The sequence below is a fragment of the Myotis myotis genome, unplaced genomic scaffold, assembly GCF_014108235.1.
Source record: "Myotis myotis isolate mMyoMyo1 unplaced genomic scaffold, mMyoMyo1.p scaffold_m19_p_1, whole genome shotgun sequence".
In the NCBI taxonomy this organism is placed as follows: Eukaryota; Metazoa; Chordata; class Mammalia; order Chiroptera; family Vespertilionidae; genus Myotis; species Myotis myotis.
The window spans coordinates 153,839,795-153,858,890 of NW_023416313.1; the positions used below are offsets into that span (position 1 = coordinate 153,839,795).

At 41.7% G+C, this 19,096-nt stretch overlaps 1 protein-coding gene across 3 annotated transcripts in view; it reads right to left on the reverse strand.

Moving 5' to 3' along the window:
* Positions 1-13,548: 13,548 nt before the first annotated feature.
* Positions 13,549-19,096, reverse strand: part of AQR (aquarius intron-binding spliceosomal factor) — a 96,750-nt gene continuing 91,202 nt past the window's right edge. For all 3 annotated transcript variants that reach the window (XM_036296574.1, XM_036296579.1, XM_036296568.1), the window contains 2 exons: positions 17,625-17,738; positions 13,549-16,576 (listed from right to left, as the gene is read on the reverse strand). In XM_036296574.1, the coding sequence (XP_036152467.1) occupies positions 16,247-16,576; positions 17,625-17,738 (444 nt within the window). In that variant the 3' untranslated portion in view covers positions 13,549-16,246. The remainder of the gene's footprint in view (positions 16,577-17,624; positions 17,739-19,096) is intronic.

A 19,096-nucleotide genomic window follows, 5' to 3' on the forward strand; every position in this document is an offset into this window, starting at 1 on the left:
AGAGTTGCAGAGAGACAATTTGGACCTCCTCCCACTGAGAGTCTGATTAGACAGTGGAGAAAACCAGAAGAACAACTCCTTAAGATGCCAAAGAAGAAAAGGCCCTTAAGAGGAAAACCAGCAAAATGGGCAAACTTAGAGCAAAAGCTTAAGACTTGGATTTTGACGCCAGAGTGGTTTATGTTGTCAACCAAGCTTATTCAATGTCAGGCAAGAATGTTTGCAAGCAAAATGAACATCGTTGATTTTACAGGAAAGGCCAAATGGTGCTTCAATTTCATGAGGAGAGAAGGGTTGGCCATGAGAACATGAACAAAGTTAGCTCAGAAATGACACCAGTTTATGAGGATGATCTCACATATATAGACAGTGACTCAGAAGACAGCAGTGATACAATGGAAGTTGAAGAAATTGGTATGTCTGGAACTAATAGTGATAAAGAAGAGAGCAGTGATACAACAGAGGCTGAATAAAGTGATATGCTGCATAATAGCATAGTACTGGTATGTAAACATTACCTGTGGTAATTACTAAATAAAAATGTGTTCTGTTTTATGTTCAAAATATTGATTTCTTAATTTTGGGTTGGAAAAGTGGGGGGCGTCATATACACAGGGCGTCTTATACACGGAAAAATACAGTAGTTTCCTTATAAAGGTCTCTTTCTGTTTGAAGAAGCTCTTGTGCAACACCTTGATGCTTCCTCCAATCAACAATAGCACAGAATTTCTAGTTAATTATTTTATCTCCAAATTACATGCATGGCAAGCAGTCTGGAGCAGGGAGAGGGATCCTAGACTGGTTCCCTCTTACTTTTTCAACAGATAGTGGTGATGATGGTGGCCTAGAAACACTATGACATTTCTTTGACTCTCCAGATATGGGAATGAATGAATGAATGAATGAATGAATGAATGAATTTTTTAATGCCTGGGGAAAAGCTAAAATACCCAACTATAAATACCCCACCTTTAAGATTTTTTTATGCAGGTGGGAAAAGGGTGGGGGTGGAATAGAGACATCTGTAATAATGTCAACAATAAAATTAAATTTAAAACATTTTTTAAAAATAAAAAGATTTGTATGCACATCACTGCATTCGGGTGAGTGGGCATTTGGAAGCTTACTAGGCAATGATTGATGCCGGCCCTGAGAAACATCGACCCGCAGGCCTGTGCCATCCTTCAGGTGCTCCAGACAAACGGGCACACCATCAGGAAGCTGTCACTCCCGGGTTGTTAAATGGGGCCGTGCCAGCTTCCGGGGCTGGAAAAGAAATGCAGGTGATAATGGCCTAGCAAAGCTCCGCCCACAGACCACGCAGGTGGCCTTAGCTGACGGGCTTTCTCTCAGCTCCTCTCCACACACACGAACATCTACGTCAATACATAAATTACTCTTCTAGTCCATAATGGCCACGGTCTCTGTTAAAAGCTCCAGGTAGGATTTAATGCCAGCAGTTTAGGCCTGGAATGGACCTTGAAATCCAGTCAAATCCAGGCTGCTGGCATTCAGATCTGTGCTTTGTGACTTCTCAATCTGAAGTGCCACTGGCCACCTTCTTTAGCCCAGCAGGTGAAGGAGGGAGAAAACATTGTTGGGTTGAGGCGGAAGTGGGAAGGAGAAGGGAGGTGAGCAATGGCTCCCTGCCCCATGCAGGAATGGGGAAGTAAGAGGAGAAAAACGTCAGTGAGAACAGGGGACTGGGAGGATGGGGGAGAGCAGTGAGAAGTTGCAGAGCTCAGACACTGGAGGTCACAGCAAACACTGACGAGGAGCAGACGGGACCCAAGGAAGAGGCTGGGCTGTGAGCCAGAAGCAGATGAGAGGTCTTTGAGCAGCCAGTCCCTAGCAAGGGGGTGCCTGCTGTGCAGGTGCCTGCAGATGCTCACGGCCTCCCTCTTGGCCGGGCAGTCACAGCTGAGCAGTGAGTCAGCACCAGGCAGTCATTCATCCTTTTTTGAAAGCAAATTTCTAGTCATTTCTGAAAAAAAGAAAAAAAAATTGAGGGAGAGCTGTTTTTCTCCCCTTCAGAACTGATGTGAGTGAACCCATCATGTTTTACTAATACGTGTAAAAGCAACCACATCTTAAGAGCAGCGTGGGATTAAGGAATGAATGCTACTTGAGTACATGTTGTCCAGCAGCAACACATGAGGATCCATCAATGCACCACCATCCACTTAAATATTCAGAAGACCAAGTGGGGCTTCCTCAGGGGAGATAGAAAAGGGAAAGGGGAGGTAAATGGTGATGGAAGGAGACATGACTTGGGGTGAGGAACACACAATACAAGACACAGATGATGTATTACAGAACTGTACACCTGAAACTTACGTAATTTTATTAACCACTGTCACCTCAATAAGTTCAATAAAATAAAAATAAAGAATAAAATCAGCTTTTTGATGAAAAGTAAAAATAAAATAAAAAGAGACTAGAGTGGGCCAGCTCACTCACCACATGTATTTCAATAATAAACACAAATGGGTTCTGCATCACCTTCTGTCCCAGGCCCCTCTCCACACCCGCAAAGCCTCCATCTTCTGCCTGGGGCCCTCAAAGAACCCCACACACCAGCCGCTTCCTCTCATGTCCCAAAACCTGGATCTATCCTTCCGGGCAGCACTCCCTTTCATGCATAAACCAATCACAGGTATAGGTTCTATACTTAAATATCCTGGTTCAAATCCTGCCCCCACCCCCACCCTTACTGGCTGTGTAAATCTTGGATGTGTATCTTGATTTCTTTAAGCTTCAATTTCCTCATCTCTAAGACAGGAACTATAATACCAAGGGTCATCATGAGAATCAAGTGCCATCAATTGTGTAAAACACATCCCACAGTATCTGATGCGTAAGCGCACAATAAATATCATCGTCATCACGGTCCTTGTCATCATTGTCTCAGGTCTTTTCCCCACTCAGATTATACCGGCTCTCTGCCTTCCTCCCTCAACATACAGGGGTAGTCCCACCTTACCAGGGCTGACCGGCAGACCCTGAACGATGGATGAATGGTTACTCTGACACACGTTTCTGTGAAAGAGAAGCTAAGGGGCTAGTTGGCATCAGGAGCCAAAAAAGCCTTGATTTCCTGCCCTCTTAGGTTTTTATTGTTACAACAGCTTGAACTAAAATTAACCTTGCCACACCATAGTCTCCTGTACTGGGGTCCTTGGACTGCTGTCCTCAAAATCCCAGGGAAGAACCTGATTTCCGCCCAGCAACAAAGGGCGATATGACTTTCTTAAAAGATTAAAAACCATAGAAATGCTTCAGTATTGAAGCCACTAGCTACATGTGGCTATATAAATTACCTAAAGTTAAATAAAATGTAAGATTCAGTTTCTCAGTCTCACTAACCACCTTTCCAATGCACCTGTGGACATTAGCACAGATTGGAGAGCATTTCTGTCATTGCAGGAAGCTGTTGGGTAGTGCGGGTGTGGAGCATGGGGAATCACTGAGGACAGTACACAGAGCAGCCACGTGATCAGTTACATGGCGTGAAAGGAATGGAGGTCAGATCTGGGCAGGGAAAGCCACGGGACTCTAGGAGGGACTGATCTTTTGCCATAGCAGCGGGCATAGAGCTGGGGGTCACAATTGCAAGAAATGTTTCAGAGCATTTGGGGAAGAAGCGAACTAAAACACAGAGGCAGAAGAAGATGCCAAAGCCAACTTTAAACCTCATTTGAACAGTGGAAAATGCCAACACATCACTTCTGGCCTCCCTTTTCTTCCACGGTCCCCTCATTCACCTTAGACACCCTGGCCAGGTCCCGGGTCAGGGCCTTCATGCTGCTATTTCCTCTGCCTGGAATATTCTTCCACTAGCTTCCAAACGTCTCCTTTCCTCTAATCCTTCAAGTGTTTGCTCAGTGTTTGGGAAACCAGCCGGAGTGACTACACAGGGAGACAGCAAATGCCACAGAAGCAGGTGTGAGGGTGAGGAAGCTGGTGAGTCATTCTTCGTGTGTGAATCTGTCAACAAAATGCTGGGTCATCACAGATCAGTGACAGTATTCACTGAAGGGCAGCATTTGGAAAGAGCTGACTTGCTCTCACCCCAGGTACCGAAGGCCGTCAAGTATCAGTATCTTTTCAAATCTTCTCTCAGGAAGTATCCTGATAAACTTATTAATACTGGGTTCTAAAATAGTAATATGTGCCAACCCAAGTGCTTTTCATTTTAATGTGGGAAAGGGTCCTAAGCACAGACTGGGTCTCTAATGGCGGCTTTTCATATACAATTCTGGTGAGAACCCACTTCCATACTCCTCCCGCCCCCCCGCACAGGGGGCCTTCTGAGCTTACGGGCTGACTAAAGCAATTTTTGAAAGGCATTCAGCAAAGGGTGGACAGAAAAATTCTTTGTGACTAATTCCCCATTACTCATAAAACTTAAGTGGCTCAAACATCCCCTCCCCTCCCCCTCTGAGCATGTTGGTAATCACCATGTTACTGTATAATGTGAACATTTCCCAATAGAACTAAACTCAGGCCTATAAATATACATGATTAAGGCTTCAAATATAGCACTGCTTTCTTTTCATGGGCTATTTCTGTGTGGTGATTGCCTGGCTGATTTGCAATTTTCAAATACAAATGGTTTTTCTCCATAACTAAGGGTACTTGGCAGGGTGCTGCACACCCAGGCCCTCTCTGTGCAAAAGTCTGTTAAACAGTGTTAAGTGCTCTTCTGAATTACATAAGCAGAGCTGACAACGGGCAACTCCAGCTTCTGCAGAGATGAAATAGTGTCTGTTGGGTTCTCTTCTGCTGCTAGAGGAATACGGACTCTTGGAATAAACAATGAAATGATCATGAGCACATAGCACTGTGGTATTCTAAATTAAATGCACCATGGCAGAAATGAGGAATTAATGCCGATGGAGATTTCTCTAACACTGGATTCATAAGGAACTAAAGCTTGTTTAAATAAGAATGATGTCAATAAATTCATAACCATGGTGACTGAACCAAAGAAGAAGTGGCTGAAGCAAACTCATTCCATGGCTCTCCATCTAATAGAGAGAAAAGTAGACTTATGACTTATGATCTCAGTATCACAAAACAACTTTTCCAATAGCATCATAGAGCATACAACCCATCTCTGAGCCAGGCGTTTGTACACAAACATAACAAAATGGTTATATTTTGAAGCAGCTTAGAGAATGATGGACTTTGGAGTCAAAGTTCAAATTCCAGTTCTTACTTATAAATTTTGTAGCTTTGGACAAATAAGGCTTAGAGAAGTTTTCTCATCTATACAATGGGGGCTTTAAAGTACTGCCTAAGCTTCAGTGTTATTGAGATTAAATGAGACAAAGCATGTAAAAAAAGGCCAGTACCTGGCAAGTACTAAATACCCAGTAAACATCTGTTAATATTTTGTCCAAAAAAAAATCTATCTTCAGTGTCTCTCATTGATTCTGAACACTTGGCAAACTAGGAAACAACTCTAGTGTGATAAGTAGAGTTAATTGGGAGGCTGAACCAGTTGATGTATAATGGAAATTTAAAGTGCAAGTATTGATAAATCATATCTTTCCCTTTGTATATTACACTCTTTTAAAACTATTGTTGTTTAACCTGTCCCAACTTTGCTTAAAATCAAATGGTTTTCTAATAGAGTATCACAAAAACTCACAGCAAACCTATACTTAATGGCGAAATTTTGAAAGCTTTGCTCTTAAGATTGGGAAAATACAAAGATATTTAACGTGACTGCCTCTTTTCAACATTGTGCTGGAGGCTCTCAATAGGTCAATAAAGCAGAAAAGGGAAATAAAGACATATAGATTAAAAAAGAAATAAAAGTATAAAGATTGAAGAAGAAGAAATAAAGCTACCATTATTCATAGATGACGTAATTATGTATGTAGAAAACCCAAAAGAATCTACAAACTATAAGTGAATTCAAGATCGCTATATACCAATATACAAAAATATATTACATTTTTATACTTTTAATGTAATTAAAAGTATCATTTACAATAGCATAAAAAGATCAAATACCTAAGAATAAATTTAACAAAAGATGGTCAAAGTTTTATATAGAAAACTATACATTATTGAAATTAAAAAGACCTAAGTAAATGAAGAGATATATTCCTAGATTGTAAAGATAGCAATTTTCATAAAATTGATCTGTAGAGTCGATACAATTCAAATAAAAATCTCAGAAAGTTAAAAAGAATTTTTTTTGGTAGAATTGACAGGATGATTCTAAAATTTATACAAAGACTAAGGATAGCCAATATCTTGAAGAATATAGCTACAAGATTACACAACCAGATATCAAGATTTATTATAAAGTTATAGTAATTAAAACAGTGAAATGTTGGTACAAGAATAGAAAAAATATACCAATGAAACAATTCCAGAAATACACCCCACACATATACTTGATTTATGACAAAAGTGACACTATAGGACAGTAATGTAAAGGATGGTCTTCTAGTCCTAGTTGGTTTGGCTCAGGGGATAGAACGTCAGCCTGCGGACTGAAGGGTCCCAGGTTCGATTCCAGTCAAGGACACATGCCTGGGTTGCGGGCTCAATCCCCAGTAGGGAGTGTGCAAGAGGCCTTTGATCAATGATTCTCTCTCATCATTGATGTTACTATCTCTTTTTCCCTCTCCCTTCCTCTCTGAAATCAATAAAAAAATATATATGTTAAAAAAGGGATGGTCTTCTAATTAATAGTGCTCAGTTAATCTTGGTCCCTACCTCACATTACACAGAAATATCTATTTAAGGAAACACACAAAAAGTATAGTCTGCATGATTCCATTTACATAAAGCTCAAAAACAGGAATAACTATTCATGACAGAAAAGGGGGATCTTTCTTTTGGCAGGGAATGGCCAGTAGGGGCCCAACAGGAAACTTCTGGAGATCTGGCAATGTTGTATTTCTTGATTTGGGTGATAATTATATGACTGTATTCACTTTATAAAAATTTATTGAGTTGTTCACCTATGACTTGTATACTTTTCTGTATGTTTAATATATTCCAGTAAAATATTAACAGAAAAAGTGGTCACACATGGTTGACATTGGAACCAAGAGTCTATATATTTCACACACAAAATACTCTTCTTCTAGTGCCATTTTGTTCTAAAAATAAATGTGAACATTTCATACAATATATTATCAAGTGTATCAGTCAGGATCCCTAAGTGCCTACTGCTCACGCGGGGTCCCGCTAATTCAGAACTCCTCGTAGCTGATACATTAATCTGTCTGAGAGCACCAAGAGAACTTTGCATTCATTTCACCTGCCTTCAACATTTCAAACTAGCCAGGTAATCCCTATCATTGTTTTTGGTTTTGTTTTTGTTAATTCTCACCGGAGGATATTTTTTCATTGATTTTTAGGGAGAGTGGAAGAGAGAGGAAAAGACAGAGAGAAACATTAATGTGAGAGAAATGTATCGAATAGTTGCCTTCTGCATGAGCCCTGACCAGGCCCGGGCTGGGGAGGAGCCTGCAACCAAAGTACATGCCCTTGACCGGAATTGAACCCAGGACCCTTTGGCCTGCAGGTGAACACTCTATCCACTGAACCAAACTGGCTAGGGCTGTAAGTTCACTTCCCATGCCCAATGTTAATAGTATTATGGCAATTTAAGAGAACCACCTGATCAATTGAAGTATCAATGCCAGCTGACAGTCATGACTTCTCATCAAAGCTAGGACTATATTTCTGCAGAGGAGACACATTCTCTGCTTACTCAGAGGAGCCCACCATTTATTTAATGAGTTCAACTAGATCAAAAGTGCAATGGTAGCCTCTAAAAAATGTATCACAATTGATTACTTTCAGTTGTTTTAAAAGTAGATTTTACTCCCGAGAACTTTAACTCAATGTTCATTTTAGCTCCCAAATATGCTAATGCTAGATTTGTGATAAGTAGTTAAATTGGGAGGCTGAACCAGTTGGATGTATAATGATAATTTAAAGTGCAAGTTTTGGCAAATCCTATCTTTCCCCTTATTATATATTAGACTTTTTAAAAACTATTGTTATTTAACCTTTTCTTAAAAATCAAATGGCTTTAGGATAATTAACTAGCATTTTGGAGACATAGCTTAAGTACTATTTACTAGAGACCCTTCCATTATGTTCCTCAGACCTTTTTCAAACCAAAAGCAAGTATTAATTTGGCTTTCACCCATAAGTCTAAACACTGTAAACATTGAAGCATACTTTCCAGAGACCTCTTATTTCCTGTTCTGATTCTGGCAAGGTAGTCTCCTCTCTGGTATTCTAACCTTGGGAGGAATTCTTCGGTAGGATCATGCGCACAGTTAAGTATAGCTCTTTATACTTTGTCTCAAGTAAGTAAGTTTAAAGAACAGCAATGGTAAGGGATTTGCCTGAAAAGTAGAGTGGGTCTAGTCCCGGTTCAATCGACTGTGTTATCCCAGTGATCGGCAAACTGCAGCCCCTTGAGTGTGGCTCTTCCACAAAATACCACGTGCAGGTGCGCACATACAGTGCGATTGAAACTTCGTGGCCACACTCAAGGGGCCAAAGAGCCGCATGTGGCTTGCGAGCCGCAGTTTGCCGACCACGGTCCTAGGCAAACCATCCATGCCTCAGTGTTCTCATCCATGAATCAATGGGGCAATTTCTGGCATTGTTTCCTGTCAAACATACAGGAGGTGCTTGATAGTCTATGACTGCACACGAAATAGGTAATTTCAAAGACATTTCCCAACTTTTTATCATATTTAACTCAATTCACTTCTGTGAAAAGTAGTCAACCAGCAAAATAAAATGCAAATTAACCAGGTCTCCTGTTCCACCACTATTCTTGGGGCAGTCTGGGAATAGAAGAAACTAGCACTGGAAGGTGCTGCTAGAAAAAGGGGCAATGAAAATACAGTGATATAAGCACCTTTATCTGTAAAGAACTAAATTAAAAACCAGAAGGATCCCTGCCCCCAAATGGCCAAATGGACCATGAACTAAAGAAGAAAAAGGCAGTATTTTATATGACCAATTCCTATCCAGAACTCTTTACTTTTTGAAAAATGTCAATAAAATCGGTTTCTCAAACGAGAATTTAATATTACTCAGGGCATCTCCCAAGAAGTGGCTAACATTAAGATTCTTTCACTCAGACTTACTGCAAGAAGAAATGTGTGAGATGAGTGTACAATAATGTAAGATAAAGGTGGAGAGGGGATCGTGGAGATGGTCATCTCTGAAGATCAACCCAGAAAATCCAATGTTTCACGTAGGCAACTTCTGGGGTCCTCTATGTTAAACAGCCTTATAAAGGGCAATTTTCTTCATTTCTTTATACTTGCCTTAATTTTTTCTATTATTTCTGGCCCATCCCTATTGGCCATTCCTTTCCCTTTTGAAACTTAAACTTCTCAAAGGAAACAAACATTTAAACCTTTATGGTAAGAAATGAAAAGAGCCTAACATGAAACACTGAAGTCTAAAATTAAAAGTAAAACAAAGAATGCTCAGTGACCTTTTTGTCGGAGACTCACATGAAGAAATGTCATGGTACATTGATTGAACTTTTATTCATTTGCATTTTCGGGATGCTGCATTTATACCACATGACACTCAACAAATTACAATACAATATGACATACTGCACAAATCATCTCTAGTTTCTTCTTCGGCTGTGTTACTTCAGCCCCTGGAGAATAGAAGAAACCAGCACTGGAAGGTGCTGCTAGAAAAAAGGGCAATGAAAATACAGTGATATAAGCACCTTTAAAAAGGTGTATTAGTCTTTTTTTTTTTTTTTTTTTTTTTTTAAGGCGAGGAAAAACTTTCTCTCTACTAACGTCCGTGGCTGGGGCCTGTGAATTAAACTCATAAAAGACAGATTAACAGGAAAAAAAGCATACAGACTTGTAAATGGCTGAACTAAAAACCAGAAGAAAAAACACACAAAACAAAATGGTCAAGTTTATAAAAGAAAATTTAATTGATATTTAAAATTTTACTTCCATGGGGGCTACACAGGAAAGAAAAGTCAAAAGAAGCAGTAAGACTTGGAAGCTTATGTACCGTTTTGACAAAGAGTGATAAATTGTGAAGTAAATAGGCAAAGGAAAGGGGGGGGGGGCTTCTAGAGGGGGTGAGTCGCGGAAAAGTAAATATATGGGGAAACTGATGGAAAAGAAGGATTATGTTGGGTAAGGGTTTTTTAATGTGGGCTCGTCTCAGTGCCATCTGTTTCCAGGGATGAGGACCAGAGGGGACGCCTTACAAAGGGAAATCTATGCCGTCCTTCCTGCATCTGTTGCTTCTCAATGGCCCTCAACTCAAAATAATCTTTATGCCAAAGTGGCATATTTTAGGATGGCATATTATGACCCCTTAATATTCTCAGAAGCAATCAGAGTTCAATTGCTTCTGTAAAAGTATTCGTTTCCAACCTGTGTTCTGTGGAGCTAGCTCTCTAACGTGTCTTATTTTTTTTTTTTTAAAGTTCTCTGGTCAAATAAGTTCGAGAAATGCTGAGTTAAACATGATTTCTTTTCCTAGCAGAAATTCTCAGAACTTTTAATTAACTAACAATACATTGTGATTTGACAAAAGGGAAATAATAATTCATTATGTTTCCCAAACTTATTTGACCGTGGAGCATGATTTTCATAATATGTTTCAAGACAAGTGTTTCCTGTCATACATATTGAGAAATAGTGGGATCCGCCACATTTGTGTGTAAATGCTAAAGTTTAAGTGGCCACTGGAATAAGTATAAGCCAAAAGGGAGAGAGCAACTGAATGAAGCTGCCAAGTGTCAGTCAGCAGTAGCCAAGCTGCCTGTGAATCATGCTCTGGGACTGAGCTCCGGTTGGTTCCTAGGAAGAAAAACGAAAGCATCGAAAGCTTCTGGGTCCCACTGAATTGAACCCCTTTCTTGGGCACTAAGAGCACCAAGGAATGAAGGGAAATGGTCTCATGTGCTCATCTCCATTCATGGCTCAGTACTGTGCCAGCTGTATTATTCTTAAACATCTATTAACATGATTGCTTCATAATTACAAAGGCTAACTGCCAAGCATTTTTCACAGGAAGCAAGGCAATGCTTGTCTTTAATTGCTCTATTGGCTGGTGCAAAAGGGTCAGCATTTTTAAAAAATCTTTTAAATCTTTATTTGATTGAAGAAACACCTCTAAAAATACCATTTGAGGGGCTTTAAGATAAAAAAGAAAAAGCACATTCAAGGCACAAAACTAAATAACTGCAACAATATAATGATTTGGGGGTAGGGCGTACAGGATTCAGGACGATGGAAGTCATGCCTTCCCTCCCGTTACGCTGTGCTGCCAGAACTCTAGTTCCAGAGACCACCCTCCACGCCATGCCAGACCTACTCAGGTTCCCAATCAGGGGGCATGATTCTTGATCCTCAAGGGTCAATTCCACCCATGTCCCTTCTTCATCCTCCTCCATGCTCCCTGAAAAGGGGCAGAGCTAAGCACCCACGTCAGAGGATTGGTTGCAAATCCTACATCGTCTCAAAGCTTCAGGGAAAAGGGGAGAGAGAGCGACTAGTATTTACCGAGCACCTAGATGCCAGGTGTTTTCATGAACATCACCTTATGAACAAACAAATCTTTTCCTTATTTTGTACATAAAGGAAACTGGGACTTAGACTGGTTATAAAACCACTCCAAGGTCAACCCAAATGCTGATGAGTAAATTAGGTTAAAATTTGAGCCAGGTCTGAGTCCAAGGTCTGTTTTATAATATCATGCTGTCTCCTGATCATAAAACACTCATTTTATATGGGAGCATAAATGGCCCGTTTCTCCCAGGATCTAGCAAAATATCTCAACTTTCATCATCACTTCTAGAGACCTGATAATGTTTAGATCTTGTCATTCATTTGCCCAAACCAATGAAGCTATTTATTTTCATCTCTGGTAATAAACTTTCTTAACTCAGCATTTTTCAGGAAAAAAAAAAAATCTAAATTCTTGAATTGCTTCATTTCACGCTCATTCTCTGTGCGTGCATCTTCTTGGCTTTTAAAAATAGAGTCCAAATCATTGCGTATTCGGATATGAAACACAGGAAGGAGCAACGGGAACACCAATGTGGTCTCCGGGCAAAGAGTACCTGTGTCTGTAGTTACCCCAAATTAAACAGAAAACTCTCAGATTTATAAATAAAGCAAATACTATCCTAGGCCTGTAGACTTGGATTCTACCCCTCTCTTCACAGTTACTACCCTGGCTAAGAACATTTGATTCAGCCTCATTTTTTAAAACTAGAGGCCTGGCGCATGAAATTCATGTGTGGGTATGGTCCGTAGGCCTGGCCTGCAATCAAGGCCATCTTCCCCAGCTGCCCGCAGCAGGCCCTGTCCCCTGACGCCACCCACCCCCAGTTCCCCGTTTGCCATTGTGTGATCGGTGCCTGACGGCCGGGGGAAGGGACCGAGAGGGTGGCTGCCTGCTCGCCTGCCCCACCCCCGCCACGGGTGGCCATCAGGCAATTGGAGCCTGCCGGCTGAGGAAAGAGACTAAGAGGTGGTCAGTGTGCCTTATAGTGACTGGTCCAGAGGTTGTTCTGATCATTCTGCCGTTAGGGTCAATTTGTATATTACCCTTTTATTATATAGGATAGAGGCCTGGTGCACGGGTGGGGGCAGGCTGGCCTGCCCTGAAGGGGCCCCAGATCGGTGTGGGGGGGTCCCCACTGGGGGTTGGCCTGGGCGAGGGGCCGCGGCAGTTTGCAGGCTGGCCATGCTCCCGATTGGGGTGGGGGTCCCTGCTGGGGGATGGGGCCAGCCTGGGCTTGGGGTGCCTAATCAAGGTGGCAGTGACCGCTGGGGAGTGGGGCTGGCCTGGGCTTGGGGCTACTGAGGGTTTGCAGGCCACACTCCCGATCGGGGTGGGGGCGGGGCCAGCCTGGGCGAGGGGCCACGGCAGTTTGCAGGCCAGCCACACCCCTGGCTTTGTCAGGAAGGATGTCCAGATGACGCCCAGTCTATCCCGTTTAATTAGCATATTACCCTTTTATTAGTATAGACTAGCGTAGGGCTGCCACGGAGGTGGGAGAGGCTCCCACCACTGCCACTGTGCTCACCAGCCAGAAGCCGGGCTCCCTGCTCCTTAGTGCTGTCTCAGAGGCGGGAGAGGCTCCCACCACTGCTGTGCTCACCAGCTGTGAGCCTGGCTTCTGGCTGAGCGGTGCTCCCCCTATGGGAGCACACCAACCACCAGGGAGCAGCTCCTGCATTAAGCATCTGCCCCCTGGTGGTCAGTGTGCATCATAGTGACCAGTGGTTCTGCTGTTTGGTCGATTTGCATATTAGCCTTTTATTATATATGATGATGATAATAGTTGTTCTCTTCAGTTCCTTAAAAATTCTATAGTTAACTGCAACTCATTGGCCTTTCCAGAGATAACACAATCTGAAATATTTCAAATCCCACCACCACAATCCTTTTTAAAATTTCTTTGACAAATGCAAAGGACATAGCCATCTTCCAGTTAAATTTCCTTTTGAGTCCGACAAGAAATCAAGAAGCAAAAAAAAGGTATAGTGATCCAGCTAGACCGTGATTTATAGTGTTTGGAAAACAGTTTACTTAATGAGGAAGTAGCATAAAAGTTTGCTTATCTTGGTCACAGGTATTATAATTCATATCCCTAAAGGGTAGAGAGAAAAATCATTCTTTTTCAGGAAAGACAATCCTATATAATAAAAGGCTACTATGTAAATTGTCCCCTTGACTGAGAGACTGACCGGGAATTCAACTGGATGGGGCTGGCCAACTGCCCACGGCCCCTCTCCCAGCCAGCACCGCCCCCGATTGGCCTCCCCAACCCTGACTGGGGGCAGGGTTGGCCCACCAACCGCCTGCAGTTCCTCCCCCTGGTCAGTCTGGCCCAATTGGCCCTGATCGGGGCGGGCCGGCCAGACCCCACCTGTGTACAAATTCATGCACTGGGCCTCTAGTAATACCATAAAGCTCCTTCCCTCTTGCTTAGCCTGATACTAGATATTCACCTGATACTATGTGTTTACAATGAAAATAATTCTGCGGGTGCTGGTCCTCACACAGATGCCCGCAACCCCTGCTTTTGAATTCTTATACTCGGAGACAACATCTAACAGTCTACCTGGCTCAATCCTTACTGGATAGCAGACAACCTACCTTCCTAGGGCAGTTTCCTCATCATTTCATGCCCCTCATCAGTCCACCACTTCCATTTTCCTTCCTCACCCACATTTACACAAGAGTTCTGAGGCATGAGACACTGTGAGAGTGAATCACATCTACCACCCCCTGGTAGAGCTGAGCAAACACTAGTCACTCAAAAATACCCTTCCCTGGCCTGATTCCTGGGTTTAATTTCCTAATGAAGTGATCATTCCTTCAAGATGGAGGATCAGAAGCATTTCAATGGCTGTGTGTAGTTCTTATTTACTTCATCAAAGGTTCTTTGGACATGGTCAAACCTACAGGTACATGTAGTAGAGGAGATACTTTGGGGGAAATGCCTCCTTTAGCCACTCTAGCAGATGTCAAAATGGGGGAGAGAAGTAGTGGGCAATTTCTCTCTCCACATATACAAATATTCACCCTTTCTGGCCACCCATGCAGGGACCTTATAAGCAGAAGTCCTTGTCAGGAAACTTTAGTCACTCTCAGGTAACTCTACCTTCAAGATCATCCTTCTACCTCATTCATGTGAGGACAGCACAGTACTCTCAGTACAGTGCTTCTCAAACTACAAAGTGTTTATGAATCAATCACCCGGGGACTTGGTGGAAATGCAGATTCAAATTTAATAAGTCTGGGGTAGACTCTAGTGCAGGGGTGGGCAAACTTTTTGACTCGAGGGCCACAATGGGTTTTTAAACTGGACAAGAGGGCCGGAACAAAAGCATGGATGGAGTGTTTGTGTGAACTAATATAAATTCAAAGTAAACATCATTACATAAAAGGGTACGGTCTTTTTTTTTTTTTAGTTTTATTCATTTCAAACGGGCCGCATCCGGCCCGCGGGCCATAGTTTGCCCACGGCTGCTCTAGTGCCTGCATTTCTAACATGCCTTCAATGGACACTGATGCTGCTGATTGCAAACCACGCTTGAGTAGCAAGGTCTGCGTCTCTTTCCTCTCCCAGAACTGGAGCACATTATACCTTAAGGTCTCTTTGTGGCTGGTTATCCACCAAAAGAACTAAGCCAGGCAGGAGACGCAGAACCTTGGCATGCTGCTCTCACTGCCCAGACTCCGGGCCTTCCTTCCTGCCCAGATGGAGTTGCCACATTCTTGCTTAGCTAAATGACCAACCTGGCTCAGCCTCCCCAGCCTTATCTGATGCCACTCTGCCAGCAACTCAAACATCCGGAGCACCTGCTCTAGGACACATTCCTGGGCCCTCACCTGAGATTCTCATTCATTAGGTTGGGAGTGGCCCCAAGAAGAAACAGACACTCTAGGTCAGTGGTTCTCAACCTTCTGGCCCTTTAAATAGTTCCTCATGTTGTGACCCAACCATAAACTTATTTTTGTTGCTACTTCATAACTGTAATGTTGCTACTGTTATGAATCGTAATGTAAATATCTGATATGCAGGATGGTCTTAGGCGACCCCTGTGAAAGGGTCGTTCGACCACCAAAGGGGTCACGACCCACAGGTTGAGAACCACTGCTCTAGGTGATTCTGATCCATTAACAAATTTTTAGGAAAGAAATACATGTAACCTCTTCAATGGATTTGAGAAACCTGTAAGCTATGGTTGTTAATGCCTTTATGTCAAGGCAGAACGGTTAAAAACAAAACAAAACAAAACAAGTTGAGCATCTCATACTATGATAGAACTATTTCCCCCCCAATTTCAACACTTGCTTAGGGGCATTTATGATTATTTCCAGTGCATTCTGTCTTTTTCTTTTTTATAGAAGTTCACTAAAAGTGTAAAATATGTCCTATATATTCTATAGAAAATTCTTTTAATGTAGGTATGATTAAAGATACACTCAATTAATGAGAAAAGTATCAAAGGAATGATTATTTGCCCCCCTGATTGAACTGAAATGGAGTTGTTCATATACATACAATTTAAAAAATATATCCAAGAAGAACAAACACTGATATCAGTTAACAAAAATAAGGACTGAACATTATTACCTTTAAAATGGCAAAGGCAGATACAAAGTACAAAAAATAACTTTACTTTGACTTTACAGATGAAATGTCCTCCCTAAGAAAGGCTAGCATTGGCTAGTTAGTCTCTGGGGCAGATGTGGCATCTTGCTGGGTGCCAGCCTCTGTGGGCACAGCCTCGGGGCCAGCAGCGGCAGCAGTGACTTCGGAGACAGCGGAGGTGGCTTCTGGACTGGAACCAGTCTCTGCCAGACCAGAGGTGGCCTCCATCTCACCGGGGGTGGCCTCAGTCTGAGAGGCTAACAGTTCGTGACTGACGCTGGCATCTGGTAGACAGGGGATGTCAGCCTGAGTAGGCATGCCCTCTTCTTCTGTTTCCATTTCTGTTTCCTGGCTTTGAACTTCCTCACTTTCCTCTACCATAGCAGGTGGTAACTGCAATAACGTCTAATAAAAAAATAAAGAAAAGGAAAGTATCAGTATAAATGAACTCAAGTAAAAAGAATTGGCTTATAAAGTGAAGCTCTCACATTAACATTATTATTAACATTATTATTAACATTATTAACATTATTATCTTCCTAATAAATACTGTTCACTCTTAAGTTCTCCAGAACAATGCTGGCCATTTCATTTTACAGATGAAACAGCTCTGATGACAATGGCCTACGTTTTGCTGAATATGCCAACATGGATATCACAAATGATCAAAATACATATTAATTCTCTAGAGAGGAAAATAATATGAAAACCTATTAGATTTTTTAGCAAAGGGATTTGCTGTCACACTTCTGGAAAAACAGCGGCTGATTAGGACTGATTAACACACCAAGTCGAGAAGGGCCAACTTTGATCAAGGAGCCCTGTGAGGGGCAGGGACAAAGCCATGGCAGGGAGGGGGAAGGTACCAGACTCTGTCCCACCCAAACACTGGAGCAGCTCTAGATGTTGGGCCTGGTTGCTGGAACAGGTGGGAAAGGGATTAGTGAAAAATGAGAGGGCTTACCAAGAGGCATGAGGACACTTTGGGGGATAATAAATATGTTCATTATCTTGACTGTGAAGATGGTTTCACAGGTATATACATGTGTCAGAACATCATACTGTATACTTTAAATAAGTGGCTTTTGTTGCATGCTAAATTATATCTACATAAAGATGTTTTGAAAGTATGGATGTTACATGAATAATAACAACCCATTTTGGTTTAGTTGGTTTTCTACAAGGAATCACGTATTTAAAGATTTATTCTAAAGTGAAAGGAATACAGTCAATAATACTGTGATAATGCTGCACAGTGATTCCTAAATTAGTGGGGTGATCACATTGTAAGGTATAAAAATGCAAAATCACTATATTGTACATCTGAAACTAATATAACTAATATAATATTATAAACCAGCTACACTTAATTTTTTTAAAAAAAATGATATATTCTGCAACAGAGAAGATTCTTTAGTAAGAAGAAAACTAAGTTAGTGCTGAGAAAACTCACCTGATGATAGTGATGGGTGGTCTGTATCAGGTGCATATACATGTTGTACACAAAGTTTGCCATTTGGGGCATATTCTTTATTACTTGTACTTCATGAGATGGCCTCTCTCCATTCTAGAAAAGGCAAAAAGGAAGTTAAATACAGTGAAAAACACTAAAAGCTAGCATTCCAATAGGAGCCCATCTCTCTGTTTTATGTGTAAGCACTATTGGGTTTAGAGGACATAAAGATGTAAGTGTGAGAATCGAATAAAGAAGGAAAAAGAGTGATTCCATTTAAATGTAGAAAATGTAGAGATCAGGAGGGAGCCAAGAGTCACTAGCTTTTAATACAATTTTCAGGCTAGTAAGTCCAATATGAGTTTTGGTCCACCAACTAATGTAGAAAAAAAAGAGAGAGCAATCATTTGGAGAGAAAAATCACCAAAGTCTAAAGTAATGGTTCCTCATACTGTATATGCTCCAAAGGCAATTCTCAAGATTATTTTGAAAGAAAATGTTAAAACTGTTCTTCCTATTGATGTTTTTCTAAAAAATAAGAAGCTAACATTTACAATGAGAAGCTAACAATATCTGGACTGTCAGTCATGAAGGTGAACATTCAGAAGGAATTTTTACTAATAAAGAATGCATATACAGTAAGAGATGTTGGCAAACAGTAGCTAAAGTGTCAGCGTTGTGTGTCTATCAGGAGCACCTGGGGGAGAATGTTCAACCAGAGGCCTGGGCCTGGCCCCAGAGATGTTCATTCAGTGTCTGAGGTAGAATGAGGTGCTTCAAGTGGAGCAGTATCTGACCACAATCTCAGAAACAATGCTTTCTATTTGTGCAGGAAAGTGCAAAATTTGCACTTCTTCCTAAGCCATACTAGAATAAAGACGAACAACTTTCCTATTTATAATCAATCATACAAAGTCTCCCCTTTCTTACTATAGGAAAAATTCCGAAAACCATAAAGGTAAAAAACTTTTATCAAGAAATAAATAAATACAAGTGACTTAAATAAAAGTGGCAAATCATTTAAGACACATAAAGTTAGAAATACTCAGTACATTAAGTAGCATTTCCAGAATTCGGCAGGGTGGCAGGCTCGCATGTCAGCAGGTGTTCTTGTGCTAATGGTCACTTTCTGCAATGGTCACAGCATGTGTGTGCAGAGGCTCCCATGCTGCTACAACCACAACACTGCCTTCAAAACAGGAGGGTTTTTTGTTTTGATCCGTTTGCTTATTTTCAGGTGGCTTTGCTGGGAGCTGCCTCTTCTGGGAGGCAGTGCTAGCTGCTCAGCCCTCACTGCCCATGCCCACAGCCTCTTGAGCAGAGCATGGGGAGATGCTATCTGACCTCAGTCCCCAGTCTTGAATCCATGGTGCTGTGCAAAGCACCAGTTTCTACACTTCTGCTCATTCATATTGCCTGAACTGCACTCCCAGTTTTCACCAGGTGTGTCCCTGCAGCCCTTGGGATTCAAA